The sequence below is a fragment of the Frankliniella occidentalis genome, unplaced genomic scaffold (assembly GCF_000697945.3).
Source record: "Frankliniella occidentalis isolate FOCC.00 unplaced genomic scaffold, Focc_3.1 Scaffold16, whole genome shotgun sequence".
NCBI classification, from domain to species: domain Eukaryota; kingdom Metazoa; phylum Arthropoda; class Insecta; order Thysanoptera; family Thripidae; genus Frankliniella; species Frankliniella occidentalis.
The window spans coordinates 2,746,281-2,769,014 of record NW_026267146.1 but is presented as its reverse complement, the minus strand read 5'-3'; the positions used below and the strand labels follow the sequence as shown (position 1 = coordinate 2,769,014).

General features: G+C 47.6%; 4 protein-coding genes across 7 annotated transcripts in view; 2 read left to right on the top strand and 2 right to left on the bottom strand.

The window, feature by feature from the left end:
• The window catches only part of LOC113208212 (gastrula zinc finger protein XlCGF17.1-like), a 15,090-nt gene extending 2,754 nt beyond the window's left edge, over positions 1–12,336 (bottom strand). For 2 of the 4 annotated variants that reach the window (XM_052264069.1, XM_052264071.1), the window contains exon 1: positions 12,188–12,332. Coding sequence is in view for 2 of the 4 variants with exons in the window: in XM_026425122.2 (XP_026280907.1) it covers positions 4,789–5,916 (1,128 nt within the window). In the remaining 2 variants the exon portion in view is untranslated. Of the gene's footprint in view, positions 1–4,207; positions 6,025–12,187 lie in introns of those variants that run through there. The other 2 variants (XM_052264068.1, XM_026425122.2) reach the window with 2 other exon arrangements.
• LOC113208221 (serine/threonine-protein kinase ULK1-like) lies at positions 8,176–13,192 on the top strand. Its single transcript, XM_052264156.1, has 6 exons — positions 8,176–8,180; positions 8,238–8,450; positions 9,778–9,916; positions 10,004–10,130; positions 10,217–10,445; positions 10,531–13,192. The coding sequence occupies exons 1-6, from the start codon at positions 8,176–8,178 to the stop codon at positions 12,572–12,574; spliced, it is 2,757 nt and encodes a 918-aa protein (XP_052120116.1). The 3' UTR covers positions 12,575–13,192.
• A 62-nt stretch (positions 13,193–13,254) lies between these two features.
• Positions 13,255–21,753, bottom strand: LOC113208202 (RISC-loading complex subunit tarbp2). Its single transcript, XM_026425111.2, has 9 exons — positions 21,595–21,753; positions 19,042–19,295; positions 18,165–18,318; positions 17,954–18,077; positions 17,691–17,866; positions 17,487–17,608; positions 16,812–16,958; positions 16,518–16,629; positions 13,255–16,441 (listed from the first exon to the last, which is right to left on the bottom strand). Exons 2-9 carry the CDS (start codon positions 19,276–19,278, stop codon positions 16,305–16,307), a joined length of 1,209 nt encoding a protein of 402 aa, XP_026280896.1. The 5' UTR covers positions 19,279–19,295; positions 21,595–21,753; the 3' UTR covers positions 13,255–16,304.
• A 465-nt stretch (positions 21,754–22,218) lies between these two features.
• LOC113208230 (proline-rich protein 36-like) overlaps positions 22,219–22,734 on the top strand; it is a 37,706-nt gene continuing 37,190 nt past the window's right edge. Inside the window, exon 1 of the mRNA XM_052264067.1 lies at positions 22,219–22,387. The gene's annotated coding sequence lies outside the window, so the exon portion shown is untranslated. The remainder of the gene's footprint in view (positions 22,388–22,734) is intronic.

The window sequence follows — 22,734 nt, the reverse complement described above, 5'->3', positions numbered from 1 at the left end:
CCCTCCCCCTAAGCGCGTGACGTAATATGTGGACGACCCCTAAGTGTGCAACTGCAAGTTGCACGGAAAAAAATAATAATCGGTTCCGTGCTTATCGATTTAGCAGGCAAATTTGGCACCCCTGCCAAAAAAGTAGCTACAGGATAAAATATTTAGCTGTACTGCTAAATATTATTAGTGATACAGCTAGACCATTGCTTCAGTTAGCTGTACAACTAAAAGTTTAGCACTGGAGCTAAAAAAAATAGCTGGGCCTATGCTGATGAATTTTTAGCACCAGTGCCCAGTGCTAAAAAAATAGCTAAGGTGCTATATTTTTTTTTGCGTGTGAATACTTGCAAGTGTGCAACTCCGAAATCGTACACTTGCATGTGTTAAACTCGGTAGATGTGCACTTGCAAGTGTGCAACTCCTCGGTTGCACACTTCCTTAGATTGGAGGCTTACTTTGTATAGAAAGTGTGCAACCGAGGACTTTGCACTTGTACACTTGCAAGTATTTAACTTACAGTTGCACACTTAGAAGTGTTGAACAGTTGAACACTTAGTTTGTGCATCCCAAAATTCCCAAATTCACTGATAAACCAAGTGTGGAGCTAGCGCTTGGCTTGCGCTAGCCGAGTGTTTAACTATAGGTATAGTTGTGCACTTGTGAGGCCCAACTCCTCTGAACACTTTCTGATATGGCACGCACATAATTTCGGAGTTAAACACCTGAAGGTAGTGCACATCTTATTGAAGTTGCACTCACAGTGTTTAGGGGTTACACACTTGGTTTATGAGTGTTGTTCCTGAAGTAAGAAACGACCAGAGTGGGGCGAGCCTAGTGAACGTAAATGCCATTTGGTCCGCTATCAAACAACAAACGAGATGGACGATCAAGCGCACCGGAGAGTAAAAACAGTCCGGCGCGCCTGGCATCGCTCTCGGTATTCCCTACTCGAAGGCATTTCGAAGCAATGCACGACGCTGCCGAGCGTCGTGTGTGGCTGCAGCGCCAGGAAGTCTGGTTGCCATGACGACCAGGAGGTTGTTGTCGTGACGCTGGCTCGTCACACGGCCGTCACTCCACCGTCACCGCGGCGACCAGACCTACCAGCGCGCCATTAGTTAAAAAGGTGTCTGTGTGTCAGAGAGTGCACGGCATTGCATTCCCCGAGCGCTCAGGTGCGTCGCACGTGCAGCCGCACTCACACGCGTGACAGAGTTTGTGACGACTCCGTCACGCGTGACAGAGGGTGTGACGACCCCGTCACGCACACTAGTTTGGGAACAACTTTCTTTCACAATACAAATATTGGCGTTCTTTTCCAGAGTATAAAAATTGTGGAATTCTTTCAGAGGTGAGCTCTCTCTCTCGTAAAGTATTAGGCTGGGCCGAAAGTACACTTTTGTCCTTCACGAAAACGCCTGGGTGCCGAAAATTGTCCCATACCAATTCGAAACTAAACGCACTTTGAAATTTTGAAATCGCATAATATCTTCTGCCTGTTTTTTGAGCGCAAAGTTTAACATTAGCTTCTTATGGGGAATTCGGTCAAATACCAAAACTTTGTTCTGCGTTCCAAGTCCCAAGTCATCTCACATCGTCAAAAGTATCTCGTAAATTCTCGCTTTTTCTCTAAAATTTTGCATATTTATGAAAGGAAAAATTCTCGAAAATGACTACAAATGTTGGCATACTGTATATCATCGGATTCGGTTTTTGGCGTAGATCACTAATCTCAAGTCAGTTTTATTCAACAATTTTTTTTTCTAGCCCTAGACAAAAATGTTGATACTTGACCGAATTACCCATAAGAAACTAATGTTAAACTTTGCGCTCAAAGAACAGGCAGAAGATATTATCCGATATCAAAATTTCAAAGTGCGTTGAGTTTCGAATTGGTCGGGGACACTTTTCCGCACCCAGGCGTTTTCGTGACTGACAAAAGTGTACTTTCGGCCCAACCTAGTAAAGTATGTCGCAGTCAGCTGGTCGCAGAGACAAAGAAGTGTTGTGACCCAAGCCAGGGCAACTCGTCCAGTCACATGAAGTCAACGGCGATCCAAATGTATTTGGGAAGGGGCGGGGGGCAGTGGGAGAAAGGAGCAGGGTAAAGGGGGAGTGACCTAGGATAGGGGAGGAAAAGAGGTTGCACAAAGTGTCCCCAGCAGCCGCGGCGCAGTTGAAGACACTACATGACGCGTCGGAATACCTCAACAGTTTTACGCGACACTGCCTCTAGAAACACATGCAGGGTGTCTGAGTGCACGAGCTTGCCGCGGGAGCCGATTTGTGAATCTGAGCAGCGAGAGAGGCTCGGCGTGAGGAGACAAGTCATCGACTCGCGTGTCTAATCGCCCGTCCGGGTCCGGGCCGCGCGCTCCGCGCCACGTTTGAATACATTAACGCCTCGCGCGCAAATCTTTAAAATGTGTTTGTCGCTTGATTTGGCCGGACGGGGTCCGCGGCGCTGGGAGGAGATACTGATCCAGCATCGCGGCCCGGCCTGCCGTCAGGACTCGCCCGTCCGGCGGCCAAAGAGTGTAACGACGCAGGGTTGGGTCGCGGAGGGCTGGGCTCCGACGGGCAAAAACGTACGGAATTAGCAGGGTGTACAACGTCAATATGGAAACACCCCATAATTTTTAGAAAAATAATAAAAAAGTAAGTGTAAAATCGTCTTTACTCTAGAGAAGCTTCTCTCGTTTTTTTCTAAAATAAAAAAAACACCTATCGTCCGCCACCGTGCAGCCTGCCCTGTGCTACACATAGGGAGGGAAGGGGGACTTTTCATTCTAGTACAGGACAGTCTTTAAGGGCCTGTCACAAAAATTGTCATACTTTGTCTTGATTTCGACCGATTTTGACCTTTGTTTTTTTCTGCTTTCGCCTGGTGTGCCGTCAGCGACGCGAGCTAAGTGACCCAGTCCGGGCCGGGTGTGCTCCACGTGTCGCAGCCTGGGCGGTCGGGTCGGTCGCAAAAGGAATGGAAATGAAGCGATTAGCCCATCGAAGGCGGTCCGGGCCGCCGGGCTATTCCTGCGTCTCCCAAGACGGCTGCTGCGCGGGGATGCTCTCGCGGGCGTGGGCGGGCGCTGGGAGCGCCGGCCGCGCCAGGATGAGGCGGCGTGACGCAGGCCGCGCCAGGCTATCAGCGCCTGTCAGTGCCAGGGTAGGCAGGCCCGCCGCGCGCCCGTGCGCTCCAGACCTGAGGTTGCCTACCGCCCGGCGCTTGTAGCGCCTGTCAGTGCCAGGGTAGGCAGGCCCGCCGAGCGCCCGTGCGCTGCTGACCCCGAGGTAGCCCACCGCCCCGGCGCCTGTAGCGCCTGTCAGTGCCAGGGTAGGCAGGCCCGCCGCGCGCCAGTGCGCTGCAGACCCGAGGCTGCCTACCGCCCCGGCACTCATAGCGCCTGCCATTGCCAGTGTAGGCAGACCAGCCGCACCACCAAGCGCTGCAGACCTTGAAGTTGCCTACCGCCCGGCGCTCATAGCGCCTGCCATTGCCAGGGTAGGCAGGCCCGACGGGCGCCGGGGCGCTCCAGACCTCGAAGTTGCCTACCACCGCGGCGTCACAGCGCCTGCCATTGCCAGTCGACCTATGCAGGCCCGCCGCACCGCCGTGCGTTGCAGACCCTGATGTTGCCTACCGCCCCGGCGCCCAGCGCTGCAGCCTACCCACAGCGGTCATTACTTTTCCCGTCTGACATTGAAACTGAACCGACTGCGGGGCCCCTACGCGCGCATGGCAGCATCCCGCACCACGCACTAGGAGGACCACGCCCCGCCGCCAGGCGCCGCCGGGACAGATGTCTTCATCAGCGACATAAATCGATCAATGCTTTCTCTGTGGTGAAGCAGTTACCGATAAAAAAAAAATGGCGTGTCATACGCATCTGACCACGACAACGCCGTTTTGATACGCACCCTAGAAATTTTAATTCGTATATTTAATAACAAATGGAGAATTATATACTAATTTTGGCTCTAGAGCAGTGGAGCATGCATACAGAAACAAAAAGGTTGTAAAGTTTTATTTTATATTTCAATTTTTAATTATTTTAGTGCGCTTAAGAGTGTCTTCTAATATATCTTAGAATTTATTTTGGAGTTTACATCTGCAATAATTGCGTTCTTAACAACACTCTCAGTAGTACAAAGAAACGACGGATATACATGGGCATCTGATATGGGAATCTTAAACAGTATTTTACTATTTTGTCAAGTCAAGTCATATGGCAATAAACCATTTACAAAGTAACGTGAACTAATTACAAAGCCGAATGAAGTCGAAGATGTTAGTCCATATATTTGTTTAAGGCAATTTAAGAAATAAGAACTTAATTGCCTGAGTACATTGTTAGATTCCTGCAAAGCACTGCTTTGCAAAACTGTGCAGTGTTTAGATCCTTTGTAACTACGAAGCATTTGCTACGAAGCAATTGCAAAGCGATGCTTTGAAGTGTGTTTCGTTATTGCTTCTTAATTGCATAGCATCACTTGGTAATTACAAAGTGGTTCGTTGTTACAAAGGATCTAAATACTTCGCAGTTCTGCAAAGAATTTCTTTGCAGGAATCTAACAGTGTAGTGGGGTGGGAGATGGACGGTCTTTTAGCACACAGATCAATCAGATTGTTTTCCTTTTTAAGTGAGATCGAAACTGCAATGTTAAATAGCTTCTGATGGAAAACGTTTTGAAGCACAGTGTTCACTTAATGGCTTTCCTCCCGTAAGGGTTCGGAGGTGAACTTTTAGACCATCCCCTCTGGCAAAGCTCTTATTACAAACTGTGCAGCCATATGACTTATGACTTCTCTCCTGTATGTGTTCGGAGATGAGTTTTTAGCTGACTTCCTGTTGGAAACTTCTTATTACAAACCGTACAACCATAGGGCTTCTCTCCTGTATGAGTTCGGAGGTGAACTTTTAGATCACTTCCTGTTGGAAACTTCTTATTACAAACCGTACAACCATATGGCTTCTCTCCTGTATGAGTTCGGAGGTGTCTTTTTAGATCACTTCCTTGTGTAAACTTCTTATTACAAACTGTGCACTCAAATGGCTTTACACCTGTGTGAGACATTCCATGCACTTTCAGATTACCTATTTGAGCGAACTTCTTGAAGCACACGTTGCACTCAAATGGCTTCTCTCCCGTATGGGTTCGGAGGTGAACTTTTATGTTACTATTAATTGTAAACTTCTTATTACACACCGTACAACTGTAGGGCTTTTCTCCTGTATGAGTTCGGAGGTGTAATTTTAGGCCATCCCCACTTGCGAACTTCTTATTACAAACCGTGCACTCAAATGTCTTTTCACCTGTGTGAGACATTTCATGCCGCCTGAGATGACCACTTCGGGCGAAATTCTTGAAGCACACGTTGCACTCAAATAGCTTCTCCCCCGTATGGGTTCGGAGGTGATTTTTTAGAATAGATCCGGTTGTAAACTTCTTATTACAAACCGTGCAGCCATACGGCTTCTCTCCTGTATGTGTTCGCAGGTGAATTTGAAGCCGGTGCCCTGTTGTAAACATCTTATCACAAACCGTGCACCCATACGGCTTTTCTCCCGTATGGGTTCGGAGGTGAACTTTCAGACTAGGTCCTGTTGTAAACTTCTGCTTACAAACCGTGCACTCGAATGGCTTTTCACCTGTGTGAGATATTCCATGCTGTTTCAGATGACCCAGTTGGGTGAACTTCTTGAAGCACACGTTGCACTCATATGGCTTTTCCCCTGTGTGTGTTCGGAGGTGAACTTGAAGCTTAGACCCTGAGATAAACTTCTTATTACAAACCGTACAGTTAAACGGATTTTCTCCTGTATGTGTTCGCATGTGTCTTTTTAAATCCGTTCCCGGAGAGAACGTCTTGTTGCACTCGGTGCCCTCAACTGGTTTTCTTCTTGCCCTATTTTGAGAGAGCATTTTAAGATTTGTCGATCTTGGGCTTGTCACAATCAAATTCTATCAAAATCAGGGCGTTTGATTATTTCTAGCTGGTGGGCTGCTGGGCTGCGCTGAGGCGTTTAAAATCTGTAAAAGCCAAGCGAATCGTCTTAGACACTCAATGCACAGGAACAAGAAATCAGAACACACTTCTTGAGTGCTGCCAAACACAGCACGCAACACAAAGTACACTATGCTGCAAAGAATAAAATGCTGTCAGTTTTAAACAATTTTAGCAAACGCCATTTTGGGCTTCGGGGTAAGTATTGTTACCACCGCTGGTGGAGGATGACGGTGGTAATGTAACGCGCTCGCAGGTGAAGTCGTACGTGTGACGCTGCGCACCGCCCGGCTTCGCCCCAAAGCAGACCACCCACACCCACGACAATGCCAGCAGTGCAGGTGCAGTCCCGACTCGGAGATAATTGCTCTATCAGCGCATTGTGACACTTTTGTGCAATGTCTCGCCAGTCTCGGAGGGAAGTACAGCGCGGCAGAAAATGGCAGAAGCGTTTCCATTTCGCAGAGAGGCATTCCTCGCCTTGTGAGGCTCGCAGTCGGTCTTTCTGCGAACTACCCGCCGATCTGAACAGAGGCCTGCGGGCTGGCCGAGCATGTCCACCATTACAGTTACTGATCGTTAGGCTATGTGCCGAAAGCACACTGTGTTGTCCTTCATTTAGGCAAGAAAAGCCCCCACGGCGCGTGGACATTGCACCCCAGGGTGTGAAATTAACACCATAGTATTTAAACCATTATTTGTATGCCGGAGTAAATGCGATGGCCATGGCAGTACACGCGGGGTCGGGGCCGCAGTCATTATTTTATCCTAAGGGGTAAAAATATCACGGGTACAAATATCACGGCAGTGTACACGGGGCCGGGCGGGGCCGCGCGGCACGAGGCGCTCAAGACAGATAGCGCGCGACACCGCACCTGACACACACAACGGGCAGCCTGGGCTCGGCCCGGCTCGGCTCGGCTCGGCTCGGCTCGGCCCGGCCCGGCTCGGCCCGTCAGCTGGCTCCGCCTGACAGTCTCGCTACTTCCCTGACGACGCAGTCCCTACTCGCACTGCAACTACCAAGCGATGACATGCTGCAACGTCACCGGCCACGACGACTGTACACTCTGGAGAGGAGAAAACGTTTGGCGCGCCGTCTTCTTTGTTCAATAAGAAAAGAGATGAGGGAAAACCGCGCATCGTGTTTCTGCGCATTTAAGTCACAAAAATAAAAGCGAGGAAAGAAATGTATAGTAAAGGTTTTGTGCACATCCTGTTTCCCTAACCGTTTAGCTTGACTAAATCCTATTAGCATGAGGAGTCAACTCCAAAGGGGATGTTTTGTTGACTCTTTTTGGCGGGGGCGGCTGGTAGGTCTCCCCCACAGCCGCGGGCACAGCCGGCGCACACCTTCACCTTGTACGGGGGTGGACGTTACTTTTCCGCGTTTCGCGTGGGAGGCGCCGCGCCGTGCCGCGCCAAAGTGATTCATTTGATTGACGGTTCGGATTGCGTCACGGATCGAACGGCCGGAGGCAGGCGGCGAGCCGGCGGCGTGTGTGGGTAAAATTTCGACAAAAAAATTTTTTAAAAAAAAGACTACAGCATTTATCTTGATCAGTCCTGAGAGATGGGGAGAGACAAGGCTGCTACCATACATACGGTAGCTTTCACTGTTTCGCGGGGTCTCTGAGTTGTCAATCACCTGAAATGATTACGGTATACACCACTGCCAGACCTCTATGTGGGCTCAACGTGCAACTTCAAACATTAGCAGCTGACATTTTTGCTCAGCTTTGTTTTTGATCGCGTTGCGGCCGCGGTCGGGGTTTTGATGTTTACCTCCGTTTGATTCAAAGGACCGTTTTCATTGATTGGTGCGCGCTTTACCACATCGTCGTGCGTCCTAACGGCGGAGAACCGCGCGGGTAAAGGAGAGGGGGAGGGGTGGGGGGACGCGAGGCAGTGCGTAAAGCGTTTACATTCGCGTACAGAATGGATTACATATTCATACCCGCGATGAATCGACAATAAGCATTATTTAGCATATCGTTCGGCTCGCGAGCGCGCTCCAGCCCGGCGGGACGAAAAGTGAAAAAGGAGGGAAGGGTAGAGAGAATGTCCGGTCCACGCAGCGACGACGCGTGGGTGGGGGGCCGGCGAGGCCGGCGAGGCACTGCCAAAAGCGTATACTGGGCTCTGGCTGAATCGCCCGTATTATTGCAACTGACAACATGTTGTGCAGACACTCACAATAATTTTAAGGAAACTAACAACATTTCGCCCGTTGTTCCAGAGGGTTGTTCGCGTCCGTGCGGCGCTGCCGGTCGCGCGACACGGGCACGCAGCTGGCCGCCAAGTTCTCCTCGCGGCAGCGCTACGGTGTGGACTGCTCGGCCGAGATCCACCACGAGATCGCGCTGCTGTCCCTCTGCAGCCCCTCGCCCCGGGTGGTCAAGCTGCACGACGTGTTCCAGACCGACACCGAAATCATCCTCGTCATGGAGTAGTAAGTACACCCCCACCCAACCCAACTCGACCGGCCACTCAATGTTTTCATTGAAAATTGCAAAGTTGTTTCAAAATTTCCTCACAGCAATTTTCGTTTCTAAAAAAGTAAAAATTACTTTAAGACATCTTTCAGCGTTTATTTCAAAACAAAATGACCCATTTCAGCCCTAGCCCTATAACACGCGCCAGTGTGGTCGGACCCCCCCTCTTTGGGCTGATCGCCGGCCGCACTTTGGGCGCCGCCGGTCCTGCACGCCGGCCGGCCTGGAGCCGGGCTGTCACGTCACCTTATTCGGGCAGCATTACGCCGCCATCAGCGCCTGCCCGGGCCCGGCCCGACCCGCCCGATCCAAACCCAAAGATGTAAATTGTTAGAACACGCCGCCGCCGACCGCTTGACCTTCCGCCGTGAGCGGCGACAGGACATGCCGTGGGACACGCCCCGCGCGGGACGAACGACAGCGGCTACACGCAAGAGCTGGCGCCAAGGAATGCTTCCCCGCATCCCCGCATTTATTGGGCGTTTGTTTGTTTTCCCCGCCTCACTGTCACCTGGCAGCCGGAGAACCGGCGGTCTTGACCGAGGGGTCCTTCCGAGGGTTCTTCACTTAATTGCAAATTTAAGCGTACACCGATTTTTCTGTTCTTTTCTTGATTTTTCTCGTTTTTAGCAGATGATACCTTAAAAACCTTTTGACTATACATAAAGAATATTTAAGTTACTTTAAGGTGTCAGCTTGCTTTTACTCTCGATAAGGACAGAGAACCAAGCGGAGACCAGAAAACAATTTATTTGGCGCTAGGGGAATCAGTGAGTGGCTGGCTGGCTGTCCGAGTGTCGCTTCAGGCCCCTCCCCCTTTCCAACGATACTGCGTGAGGCAGGGCAGGGGGCGGGAGCAGAGCACGGCCCCGTCCCTGTACAACAATACTAGGCCACCGACGCCGGCCACTGTGCTCAACGCCGCTAGTACGCCGAATTACAAAATTGCGAGTAATAACAAGCAGCCATAAACAAATGACACCTGAATATGAGAGAAAAGTAGAAAACAGACCTATTCTTAAATTTGTATCATCTGCTTTCAAGATAGATTCTTGATTTAGATTTTTTTTCCTGATCCTCACTGCTTTTTTCTTATTTTTAAAAATTTTTAACTGATTTTTAGATTTTTATTTCTAATGTTTTGTCATTTTTTATGATTATTTTTGGAGGGTGTACACTGATTTGTTTGGGTGAAGTACCCCTCGGTCTTGACCGCCGGGCTGCAAACGCAGTGTGTTACTGGTGTTACTCTTGGTTCGGTACTAACGCACGCGTGTGTCGCAGCGCCCCCGGCGGAGACCTGCAGACCCTCATCGACGACAACATTGTCCCCTACGAGTCGGACGTGGTGTCCTTCACGCGACAACTCGTGGAGGGCCTGGGCTACCTCCATCACCGCAAGATCGCGCATCTCGACATCAAGGTATCACGCCATCCAAGGGGCCGCCCCTCGACGCCCACCCGTGCAGAAAGTGTCTCATGATTCTCTCGTCTTCGGTCTCTCACGCAGCCCCAGAACCTCGTCATGATGGGAGACTTCCCCGACTGCGACGTCAAGCTGTGCGACTTTGAGATCTCCAGGGTCATCCTAGAGGGGACGGAGATCAGGGAGATCCTGGGGACGCCCGACTACGTCGGTAAGTGTCACCCTCCGCCCCGGCGCGGCGCGGGTGACGGCAAGCACATTCTAATTACTTTTCTTATTACTGTTTCTGTGTTGCAGCGCCGGAGATCCTGCACTACGAACCCATCACCATGGCCGCCGACATGTGGTCCCTGGGGGTAACGGTGTACGTCCTCCTCACCGGCTTCTCGCCGTTCGGCGGCGAGACGGACCAGGAGACGTTCTGCAACATCTCGCGCGCGCAGCTCGACTTCCCGGAGGAGCTGTTCGAGGACGTGAGCCCCGAGGCGCAGGACTTCATCCGCAGGCTACTGCAGCGCGATCCAAGGCAGGCTTTACGACGCCTTTTCATTCAGACGAGTCGCGGTTTGGTTTCGACGCCTAACGTTTTTTTCGTCCCTTCCGTCCCACAGGTCGCGCCCCACGGCCAAGGAGTGCCTCCGCCACCCCTGGCTGTCGCAGCGCTCCGCCGAGTCCGGGCCAGGCCGCACCCGCAGCTGCGCCTCCTGCTCGCAGCCAGCCACGCCGGGGGCGACGGCGCCCAACCTGCGGAAGTACCTGTCCAAGTCCAGGGAGGCGCTGTTCGAGCGCGTGCTGCAGCGCGGGGGCGGCGGCGGCGGCGGCGGCCCGCTGGGGGCGGCGCGGACCAAGGCGGGCCCCGGCGCGCGCCTGTGCGAGAGCCAGATGTCCCTCGTGTCCAAGTCGCGGGAGCGCGAGCTGCAGGCCGCGCTGGTGGCCATGTCGCCGTCGCTCAGCCGCTCCCGGGAGAAGCTGTACGGGCTGCGCAGCCTGTCGCGCTCCCAGGAGGTGCTCGCCATGTACCGGGCCCTGCCCGGGCTGCGCACCCTGACGCGCGCCACCACGGCGGACCTCAGCCAGCTGGGCCTGCTCGGCCGTGGCTCGCACACGTCTGTCGGCTCCGAGCTCGACACACTCCCCGACCTGGAGGACGAGGCCGAGCCCGTCTCCGGCTCCTTCTCCACGCCCGCCACGCCCGCGCCGAGTGTCTCGAGCCCCGCGCAGCCCCCGCTCCTTGAGAGGACCACGAGCAGCCCCACGCCCACCACCAACGCGCTCCCGGTCACCGTCATCCCCACGACGACCGTGGCCGTGGCTGTGGCTCCGAGCCCCGCCCCGGGTGACAGACCAACGTCCCCCACCCCAGAGCCGGCAGTCACCCCCGCGCCCAGCGCACCCGTGGCGCCCGTCGTCCAGGACGCCCACACCCAGGCCGAGGCCGACGCGGAGGCAGAGGCCATCATCAGCGCCCTCCGCAGCGGCCTGCTGGCCCGAGGCGCGCCCGCGCTGCCCGCCCTGCTCGCGCCCCTCATGGTGGCCGCGGCCACGTCGGCTAACGGCTGCCTCGGCCACCAGCACGAGACCCGGCCCGAGATCACGGCCACCGCAGGCCTACAGCGGGAGCAGTCCACGCTGTCGTCGCACTCCGAGTCATCCGAGAGCACGCTAGACGAAGACGCGCAGGTCGACGAGGACCTGGACGAGGACAACGAGGACAACGACAGTGACGCGGAGCAGCAGCAGCAGCCGCACCAACAGGGCCAGCAGGACGCCCAGGATCTGCAGGACCAGCAGGACAAGCAGGACCCACGGGACCCGCAGGACCCGCAAGGCGAGCAAGACATTGACGAGCCGCGCTTCACGGTACAGCAGCTCATCACGGCATACAACCTGCACGACGAGGTGGTCACCAAGTCCTCGCTCGACTTCACTATGGCGGCCACAGACCGCGAGACCAAGATCCTGCAGCCCAACAACAAGAGCAAGTTCCCTACCGGGCCCAACGCGCTGCGTCTCTTCATCCCGGACATCGACATCACCAACGCCAAGCCACGCAAGAGCAAAAGCGGCCGCAAGCCCTGCGCCATCAGCAAGATCATAGAGGAGGACGCTGTGGACGGTGAGCAGCCGTGCCTCTCGCCGGAAACGATCAGCAACAACAACAATAACGTCAACAGCCACGTCAACAACAACAACAATAACGTCAACAGCAAGACAACCTGCCATCTCGATATGCCCAAGCCCGTCATCCGTGTCGACGATGTATCTTACCTGCCCAATGGCACCGACACGCCGTCAGCCCTCAAGGAGCCGCCGCCGCCGCCTCCTTTGCCGCCGACGTCCTCGTCGACGGTCTCCCTCCTCGAACCAAAGAAAAGCTTCAAGTCCGTACGGCCAGGTGCCCCGAGTGTCGCGCCCGCGTCGTCCGTCCACAGACACCGTCGCTCCGCGTCGACGCCAAACTCGGAGCCACGCACAGCGGGCTTGTCGCCGTCTCCGTCACCGTCGACCACGAAAACTGGCCGCAGCAGCAGTAACACGAACGGCGTCCACAGGTCGGGTTCCGCTGCCGGCCCGGTCAGAAAAACTAGTGGGAGTACAGGCAGCAACAGCACGTCAGAAAAACTCAGAAGGAAATCCACGCCGGTGTTCAAGTGACCAGTGCCCCTCCTTTCTTACACAAGACCTGAAATCGTGATTCGGTACACGCCCGTAGTTCTTTTCGGGTTTTGTCTTGACAGTGATCTCTCGGAAGACTGCAACTACGGTCGTTCTGGCAAAAGAAGTGGACTCTTATTCCATTCGGAACTCTGAGGGTCGGGTCGAAAGGGTTGGAGGAAGTTAGCGCTCGTAAACGAAATACGTGACAGTCAGGTTCCTTACTTGATTACTCGTGGCGGAACACCGCCGTCGCTCGCAGTCGCCTTGCTCCTTGCTCTGGACTCACTTTACGAAAACTCTTGTCAGTTTATCGGAATACCGTCGTGGGCCCGAGATGGCTGGAGAGTATGAGAATAAGCTCGCTCGGAAGCTATGCAAATCAAAGTTCTCGTCAAAAAAAAAATAGTTTTTTTTAATTCGAAACTGTTGCTTTTTGAGTTCGTTCTGGAGGAATTTGGAACCAAGAAGCCAATTTCACTCAAAAATTTCCAATTTTACAAATTCTTTAACACAAAAAGAGGAAAAAGTGAAAATGTTCTGATAGCTGTTTAAGTATATTTCCTGTAAAAATGTGGCACTGATTTAAATAATAAAATTTGGTGTACTTGTTTAAAATGTAAAGATATTCTTTTGAGCAGAATTCAAATGCAGTAATAAGGCTGAATTCAAAAACAATATAATAGGAGTACAGATTTATTTGGAATTATGTATGGTCACTGTAGTGATGATTTAGAAAATACATTTGTACTGCAAGTACAGAGTCAATACACTATGTCACAATGGTCACATAACACACATCTCTGCAACTACACTGGTAATATTACAATGTACAAATAAATTCATAGAAGGCCACAGACACTTGAGGCAATAAGGTACAAGAACACACCTAAAAATCCTGATTCATCTGGCGAGATCATGGCTATTATGGAGAATGTTAACATATTATGCATCAGTAAAAGGCGAATGAAACATTAACAATGAATCATTAGAGCACAGAAAAAGCAGTCCAAAAAGAAGTCAAGATATTTCAAAAGTAGAACAAAAGATTCATACTATCATAATTGCTAGGCTTAATGACTTTGATTATGCAATAACATAGATTAAAAACTTGCAATACATACCAGCAAGCAGTTAATATGTAAAACAAAAATTGTAGTTACAGGTACAGCCAATGTTTCAAGGTACAAAAACAAAAATACAATGAAACCAATCAAAAAGGTAGGGTTCATCCACCAGTCAAGTTAAAAGATTATAGGACAACACTGAGATTCGTACTAACAAATGGTTTGTTTCAACAAAAGTGCTTACGAAAAGATTGGAAACTGACACTAAACCTCAAATCACATGTTGATAACTTGTTTAATTTGTTTAAGTTTCACAAAGACATATTGTCCAGTAAAAAGTAAAGGGCTTCAGGTGATAAATTATAGTCCATTCTCAATGTGGGGCTGCGCTTTAGGAATCAAAACAAAATTGCAGGCCTGAAGATCAATAAATTAATCAACACACTCACACGCACACAAAAATAAATACACTCACGTGGTCAGATATCAGAACAACATATCTTTAAACAATGACCATTCCATAAGCACAACAGATGAGGGATGGATAGCTGAGCTACACAATACAAAAATCACAAAGGGCAAGTAGTACACTTGGTACATGGCCATTCAATACTGATGAAGTAGTATGTCCTCACAAGCAGAAAAAAAGAGCATAATCAATTGACATAGGTTGGAATACTATGATGCTTAATTCAACTAGATATGATATAAACCAAATTGTTGCGGTCAAAAGAAAATCTTTCAATGCCATAAATAAATAAACCATGAACGAGAGATGATAGCGTCTTGAAAACATTTTGAAGTATCCACATCAAATACATAGATAGAATAAATATTTACAAACACACATACCTACTTAGACCATAAATTCATTCTAAAACTGGTTTCGGCACCAAAATGGAAAGATGTGATGTGCAGTGGCTACTCAAATATCTGAAACCTCAAGCACCAAGGCTGTCAAGGCATATGTTACTTACAAAACATGGTACAAAGTCCATGTGCTTACATCAGAACAACAAAATGTGCTTGGCAAGAAAGAAACATGGAAGGTGCAGCCAAAGCACATCGAAAATCTAATTCCTGACAGACAAATGTATTTTCTACAGAACAATAATAAAAAGATACACCAGGAGCCTTAGAAGCTAAGGGAAAAGAAGAAACATGCTCAAATCTAAAAAAACTCAGCTACACAACAACATAACTGGTAACACGAGCAAAACTGGAAAGCTTGACCTTACATCACATATCACAAATACAAATAAATGACTTAAATACTTGACAGGTATCATAAAGAGCAAAATTAACAGGAAACCCTTACTTTTGTTTAATAATTATCATCACAGCATACACAAATAAAGAAAATGTAAACTGACACCGGTTAACAATACATACATGCTTCCCCATTAGGAATAATTAATTTTACACGAGCATTAGATCTTTCAATGGGCTGTGCATCTTAGTCATGGGGCTGTATTTTTCCACATCCTACAGCCTACTTTTCTCACTTTGCATCTGGTTCATATTGAGCTCATTGAAAAACGGATGACCTTTCAACTGCAAGTACACAGATAAATTAAAATTTACATACGGCTAAGCAGCCTATCCCTCAGCTTCTAATGTTCCTGGATTCACCATAACAATTCCGTACTGTACACAAACAAATATTACAACCTCTATACTTTGCATTAAATAAATGCCCATTTTCCTAAAGAGGTATCCCCCAACATTTTTTTTTATATATTTTCTCTTTTTATATATTTTTGTTTAAGTGTATATGTGTCAAAAGTTAAAACCATGCCATACCTCTTGTAAAGAGGAGTCAAACTATCAATGGTGCAAACCACTTTTTGTTTATACAATTACTTTTGCATTTTCAATCATCATGACAAATGTGATCAGCATTCACGGAAAAACTCCACTAATTCTATGCAAAGTATAGCTTGTACTGTAAAAGACTGGGTATCAAGAGGGCCATTCCGTTCAGTACACACAGTTCTCAGCCAACTCAGACACTTGAACAATAGAAGAAAGTTATCAGCCAGGAAAAACTTAAGACAATAGTTTTTACGACAAATTGATGAACGTTTAGATATTTAGGCTATATCTAGATCCAAATTTGAAAAATAAATGAGAAAGAATGGCAATGAATATTATTCTGAATAATTGTCATTGCTACTTTCATTGCTCAAGATCTGATTTGGGAAGCAGAGCGCCTGCCGACCGGAACGGCCCGGCCACATTCCTGGCATGCGACTGGGCCAATAGGAAAACAGGACAGAGCGCCGGATAGGTGCACCAACTGATGCCCGCCCGCACTGCCCTTTTGCATGCATATTGCATAGTGGTATGCTTTGCATGAAGTCAAAATTTTAAAGTGGAAAGAGACCCAATAACCAGGTGATAACCTCTGAGCAACCAAAAACAGACATTTTTACTTGACCTATCGATGAACTTCAACTATTTCAATTCTGAAGACAACTACCCTGAACATGGTACACACATGCTCAGAAAAATTATACTAACCAAAAAATTAAACAGCGTAAAAGTTAAAATGAAACAAAACTTCAAAGTTCTGATAGGTCTCAACTGACACAGACAAGCGCATTTGCACAAATGAATGATGAGGTGTATCAGAAATCATCACCTGTGCTTTAACAATCTCTTCACAACTTGGTCAAGATCTTCAAATACTCCAAAGTGTTTTGAGCTGCAGCAGACTGAGCTTCTTTCGAGGTATGACCACAACCATAGCAGACAGCAACAGGCAGGGTAGAGAGTTGAATCAAGCACTGGAACTTTCCTGCACAAAGAATGAAAACTTCTTAATTTCAGAACAGGTGCCTACATGAGCTCACACAATAAGGATCCAGTCATACCTGTCATTGACTTTTCTTCAATGTCAATGTAAGATACTTCAATTTCTTGCTCAACCGCAATTTCCTGGAGGAATTTCACATAGTTGAAATCAGGCTGATTCAATGCCTGTGTCTGGAAATGAAAGAGAACAAATGAGTCAGAAAAGTGACAAGAAAATGTTAAAATTGAAAGCATAACTTACTCCACACATAAACACAAGAGTTAATCAGCCCAAATGAAACAAAATAGGCTTGGCTAGGCGAAGAAACAAGCAGAAGGCCACCTGACCAAACATAAGTTATGTCTATAATTACCTTGAGCTCATCAAGCTTAGGCCCGGTCGAGCATTTTATGTTCTTGTGGAATTGTGAAACCTTCACATTTAGCATGGCTGTCATGGTATGGAATTTACTATCTTTCAGACCTGCAAAGCGGCTCGCCACATTTGACACTCGAGAGATCTACAAGAAATCAGAAATTCATAGAATTTAGATTAGGGTCACAATTTGTCATATTTGACAAGATGCCCTGCATTAATCAGTGCATTATTACAGCTGAAAGCAGACGAAAGAAAGTTCTGAGTATAGGCAATGCTGACCTGACCGGTACAACTCACTCAAGATAATTCATAATTTAAATAAAGGTAGTTCTAAAAAAATCAGATTTGCTGAACTTGAATAAAGAAATGACAAATAATAATGTCAAAGACGTGTGTAATTAGGCAACATTTTAAAAGCTGAATTTAGCAGTTTTGATATTTGGAGTAGGTAGAAAAACTTTAGATAGTAAGTCGCAAACAATAACTGTTCATCCCTTTTTTGAAAAAGATATGAAATGTTATGGGTAGCTCAAATGACTTTTGCAGCAGCAAAAGAAAAACGTTAATGTGCACTTAACAATAGGAGTTGAAGTAATTTTTTTTAAAACAGAACACAACTGAAAACATGACATTAACTGATATCTAAGGCAAACAGCAACTGTAAGCATACCTCATCATCATCTTCATTGTATCCCATACGCATGTTGTTGTGTTCCATTGGAGAGTCCTGCAGTTTCTCCCACATTTTATGAGCAGCTTGTCGCTTAGCTAGTTTTTTGGATTTACCTGAACCTATAATTAGAGAGCAAATCTTATGTTAGTACAAAATTAACAGTTGCTATATCCAATATAGGAGGGGTGTTAAGGTTTTTACCAATTTCTTTGTGGTTGAAAATAGCACATGCAATGGTAAACTGGCGTTCATGAGGTAAACCCTCCTCACTTTCCATTTCATATGATGGTGGAGGCCATCGGCGTGACATACACAATTCCTGCAGGGTTCCAATAGGGTTTCCAGGAATCTTGTCATCATAAGGAGAAACAATTTGCCTGAAAAATAAAAGAGGACAGTGTAAAAAGAAATGACCGGTGCAAGCTGCCCATTTATTTTCAGGATTCACTGAAAACCTGACTTACACATCTGGGATGGACGGTGAAGGATTGTTCGTCAGACCATCACTTTGGCCACCAATCAGCTTGTCTAAAACAGCTTTAGCAGCAGCATGTTTGGCTTCCTTTTTAGAGCGCCCTGTGCCCATTGCTAACAAAACAACAATTCAAAAGAACTTAGTCACAGAAAAAAATCAGGAAACAAGTAGGTCAGATAATAACTAGTAGATAACCTTACCAACAACATCAGCTACAGTGACACGGTAGCGGAAAGTAGGCTCATGTATTGCCCCTTCAATCTGAACCAATTCATACTTTGGTGTAGTGCCTCTTCGGCTGAGCAACTCTTGCAACACCGAAACAGGGGTTTTAGAGGGTAACTCCTTCATCTCCTAAAATACAAAAAAATACAAAAAAAATGTATAAGTACAATGCTGGTTCTAACATTTCAAAAATAAATTTAGATAAGAAAAGGAAAGACAAAACAAACAAACTGACCAAAAGCATTTAATATTTTATTGTTAAGACATTAATAAAAAAAAATTGCTCAACCATGTTACTTGAAAATAAAGCAGGAAAATGTCTACAAACTTGATTTTAATGAGGGAACATGAATAAATCCTCAATGGCTAAATAAAAAATTATATAGCCATGGATATAGAATGATAAGAACCATACAGGAAGCAGTTAAAACATAAATTGAAAGTTTAGAACACTTTAGACCACCTAAAAAGCAGTGGAAAAATACCCTGGCACATGCAAAAAGCTTGAGGGTTGAATCAAAGCAACATTCCTATCAAAACATCAAGCTGTGATAATAGTGTGCTGATCAGCATGTTCATTGCACTTATAAGCACTATCTTTCAAAATGAATAAATTGGGAAGCATAGAGCATGTATGAACACTGATAATTATTACTATTAGATCAAAAAGCTAGTTTAGTAACTAGTGTAAGTTTAAACAAACTGGTTTGGTAAAAATTATTTTAAAATGTGACTAAAAGATTAAGTAAGCAGAATTTTCCTTTAATATAAGAGAAGTCCCTCCACCTTTAGTTTAAATTGACTTGAGAACAGAGCTATGGCAAATTTTTAATCCCTGGAGACCATCCTTACCAACTTAGCAGCTTCTTCAAGAGGAAGGGTCTCAGACAGCATAGCTCTGACAGTTGTACGTTTCCTACGCCACTGGTGGTTTTGGACAGGTTCTTGGCCAGGTACTGGGCCGGGGCCAAGACCGGTGCAAAGACCAGAGCCCAGACCGGGGCCGAGACCAGGTCCGAGACCAAGACCAGGTCCAAGACCAGAGACCGGGGGAGGAGCAGGAGCAGGCATCGCTACCATATCCATCATTGTTTATTCACAAAACACTGAAAATAAAGTATGTTTGTGAGAAATGGTCTAATGACCAGACTTCACATTACCAAGTTCCCACCATGGTAGTGTGAAAAGTGAAAATTAAGGGAAGAATACAGATAAAATAAATTTGGTTTGTATTAGAGGACACATGCTGCTCACTATAAGTTTGATTGGGTTCTCATATCATATCCAAAATCCTTTCACCACAATACATAACAATTAAGTACTAATGCTCTTAACAGAGGGGTGTGCTTTCATGCCTAACTCGTGCACTAAATAAATTTGAACAGGTTCTAGGTCTACATATGATCTACAAATGACAGATATGCCTCATGCAAAATAATAAGTAGTCTCGGAAACGCTCAGGGACAAGTTCAAAGGAGGAAAGTAAATGGTAGAAATCAGAAAATACATCCAACAGTAGGTCCTGTGCGCCGACGCGCGGAAGTAGCCGCATGCAGCATTGCTGCCCTGCCCTATAGAGGCAATGTGCTACCTCAGGAACCTCAGCAGGCTAGGTCAGGGAATCATTGGACCTTCACTCATATTGCAATGGGTAAATAGACCAATATAAATCCACATGGTCGGACCAGATTGAGAATTTCTCACTCTACACAGACTATGTAGAATAACTAAACATCTAAATTTTGTCAATTTCTTAAAGAAGAAAAAAAAGCCTTCTTTGAGACACACGGCTGGGTTTAGGCATCAAAGCTTCATCTTTAATAACAGGTGACTCCAAGTATATTGAATATATAGGTGTAAGATCCTTAGAAAGGAATATGGGTAAAAGACAAGTTTGTCTATTCACTAACCTTCCTCTGCCATCAAACTGAATAGGGACTGGCTTTAAAAACAAATTTAATAACTCAAGATGTTAAAGGGGAGGTTATAAAATACCAGAGAGTCAAGACTGCTCCTTCAAAACATAGAAGTTATGATAGCAGGTAATTAGAACAATATTTGTTTAGGATAAACATTTACTAGCAGGGAAATATCTGACCAATAAACTTGTAATTGGTTCAGCGGTTAGTTAAGGGCAAATGCAAGAGACTGCATCACTAATTGACAAAAACTTAAAACATATCAACATAAGATTGTTCAAATTGAGGATTAGGGATAATGTAGAACAGTATTTCAAACTAAAATCTATTGTAATCACAAGCTTCATGAGGAGATTAGATAGTTTAATTGACTCCCCCAGATTAACTATCAGCAAGTCTCTTTGTGTCAGATGTATAACAAAACTTAATAAGTTCAAAGCAAACGTCATGAACAGTATGAACTTCCATCATATGCCATGCTTAAAATTTGGTTGTAAGAAGGCTTATCATCAAAGGTGCGTTCAAAACATATTGTACAGCACCTTATGAAAATGCAAAAACTTAGTTCCAAACCATTATTGATATTTTCAGAACTAAGTACTTTATGCAAGTGTTAAACTTAATACTAGTAATTTGAGGGATGATTATGAGAGAATATGGATGAAACATCTGTTACTAAATGTTATAACACCAGATGTAACAATTCTACGCAACAATGCACATGCTGATCAAATTGTTTCCAAAAAAATAACACACAGGGACAGGAAGCAGTCAGGTCATAGGATAATATCCTGAGCATCATCCAGCCCTCAAATACACAACACACAGCAAGAACTTCAATCAAAACAAAGATATTAGCAGACAAAAAGCAGCTGCCTGCTTCTGAAGTTCAAACTTTGCCTTCAGATACATGCAAATGATTGCCCATCACCACATTTATCAGCTCACACTACAGACGCAAAATAGGCTTGCCTATATAGGCCTAACCTATCAGCCTATGCCATGATAATGTCGCTACAACAAGCCAACTGCAAAACTCATGCACTAGTCGCAAAAACCCACAGGCAAATAAAGTTAATGACTAATCATAAGACCGATATTGTATGTGATATTTACTTCTGCTGGAGTACGAGGGGGGGAAGCCACCGAAATAAAGAAAATACGGCCGGTGCCAGTGCTGGAGTTGTGGCCTGCACTAGCAGAGGGCCGGCGATCGAACTTAGGCCCCAAAAATATCCTTGGCGCACCCAAAACTTATCACGTTCTAGTGTGAACGAGGTGTTGAGCCCGGGATGAGAAAACTAGAGCATCGGTGCTCAGCTGAGCGGCCGGCGTAGGCCAAACTCAGCCGGTCCGGCTAGGCTGGGTTACACTATAAAGCCCTCGGAAGCCAACGCTCAGGCCCACCCCAAGCACACCAAAGAAACCAAGCCCCGGGGACAAAACGGACAAATTACAAAGCCAGAGCATCCCGAACGATATTTACCTCTTCGTCAATTGCTCTTCTAATTCGCTCCACGGTGGCGAGAGGGATGTAATTCATGTGAAACACCTGGGAAATGAGACGCGTACACCTCGACAAACTCGACTCAGTCAGAGCCCATGCTTAAGTGCCGTTATGGGCGACGGCAGCGCTGAGTTTGCCCCTGGTGGCGGCGCAGTCAACTACGACCGCGCGTGCGCGGCCGCCGCCACGCTGATCCCATCCCACTAAATCGAGGTATTTATTCCAACAGAAGCGTGATTCGGGGCAGCGAGGGTCACAACTACGAGTGGAGACTTCCATCAATAAGTAGACATCAAAATCTTACCTCGGAGAGACTCACGGGCGGCACAAAACGAGGCTCGGAGGCGACGGGTTTCGGGCCCGTTTCGTTTCTTCGCGGCAAACTCTTCAACTCCTGAACAAAAAACAGATTAGACTTTAATTGATGACTCGCCAAATTTGAGCCACATGCACAGTCGCCTACACGACCGCCGACTGCTCTCGGTCCGCCCTCCGCGATTCCGCCGCATTCACGAGCGGCTGCGCGTCGCAAATAGAGCCGCCCCAACCTCGGGAGGTTGGCCCCCTCGCGGCGCGCAGCCCAAGGGTGGCCATGAGAAATCGAGCGGCGCGCGACGAGGCCGTTCTACGCTAGTGCGGGGCGGGAGCCTGAAAACACGGCCCAACGTTGAGGCCCGACCCCAAAATCCACCCCAACCCCTACGAAGCGCACGCGAGAGCAGCGTCGTGTCACCTGCCGCTGCCGTGTCCGCGACGTTCACCGAGACTAGAGGTACAGTGCCGTCACCTTGCTTTGCGATTACAACACACGACGCATCGCAAGGACCGAGAGGAGGCGCCGTGACCTGCTGCTGCGCGCGGGCGCACGGCCCGTGCCACCCGCTTTGTAAACTCGCGCGGCGGCCGGCGCGGGTGGGCCTTCTGGTGCTGCAGGGCGGAAGTAACTCGTGACAACAATCCTTTTGCTGCAACCTGTCAGAAGTACTGTGTGGCAGGCTGCACTGCTGCCGTCTGTCAATGCTCTCCGGTGCATGCATACGTACTGCGACTATAACCTCGAGCCAGTGGGAGGAGGTGGCCGTTGTCATTCGCGTCCGGCCGGTGAGGTTGGGGGGGGGG

Bases quoted from the DNA above. Each gene is read 5' to 3' on its own strand.
- LOC113208221 (XM_052264156.1), top strand. The intron at 8,451-9,777 runs GTAAGTACACCC...CGTGTGTCGCAG, and splicing joins ATCATCCTCGTCATGGAGTA to CGCCCCCGGCGGAGACCTGC. The intron at 10,446-10,530 runs GCAGGCTTTACG...TCCGTCCCACAG, and splicing joins CTACTGCAGCGCGATCCAAG to GTCGCGCCCCACGGCCAAGG.
- LOC113208202 (XM_026425111.2), bottom strand. From the start codon at position 19,278: ATGATGGATATGGTAGCGATGCCTGCTCCTGCTCCTCCCCCGGTCTCT. The intron at 17,867-17,953 runs GTAAGTCAGGTT...TTTATTTTTCAG, and splicing joins TCACCGTCCATCCCAGATGT to GCAAATTGTTTCTCCTTATG. The intron at 16,442-16,517 runs GTATGACTGGAT...TTCTTTGTGCAG, and splicing joins TGAAGAAAAGTCAATGACAG to GAAAGTTCCAGTGCTTGATT.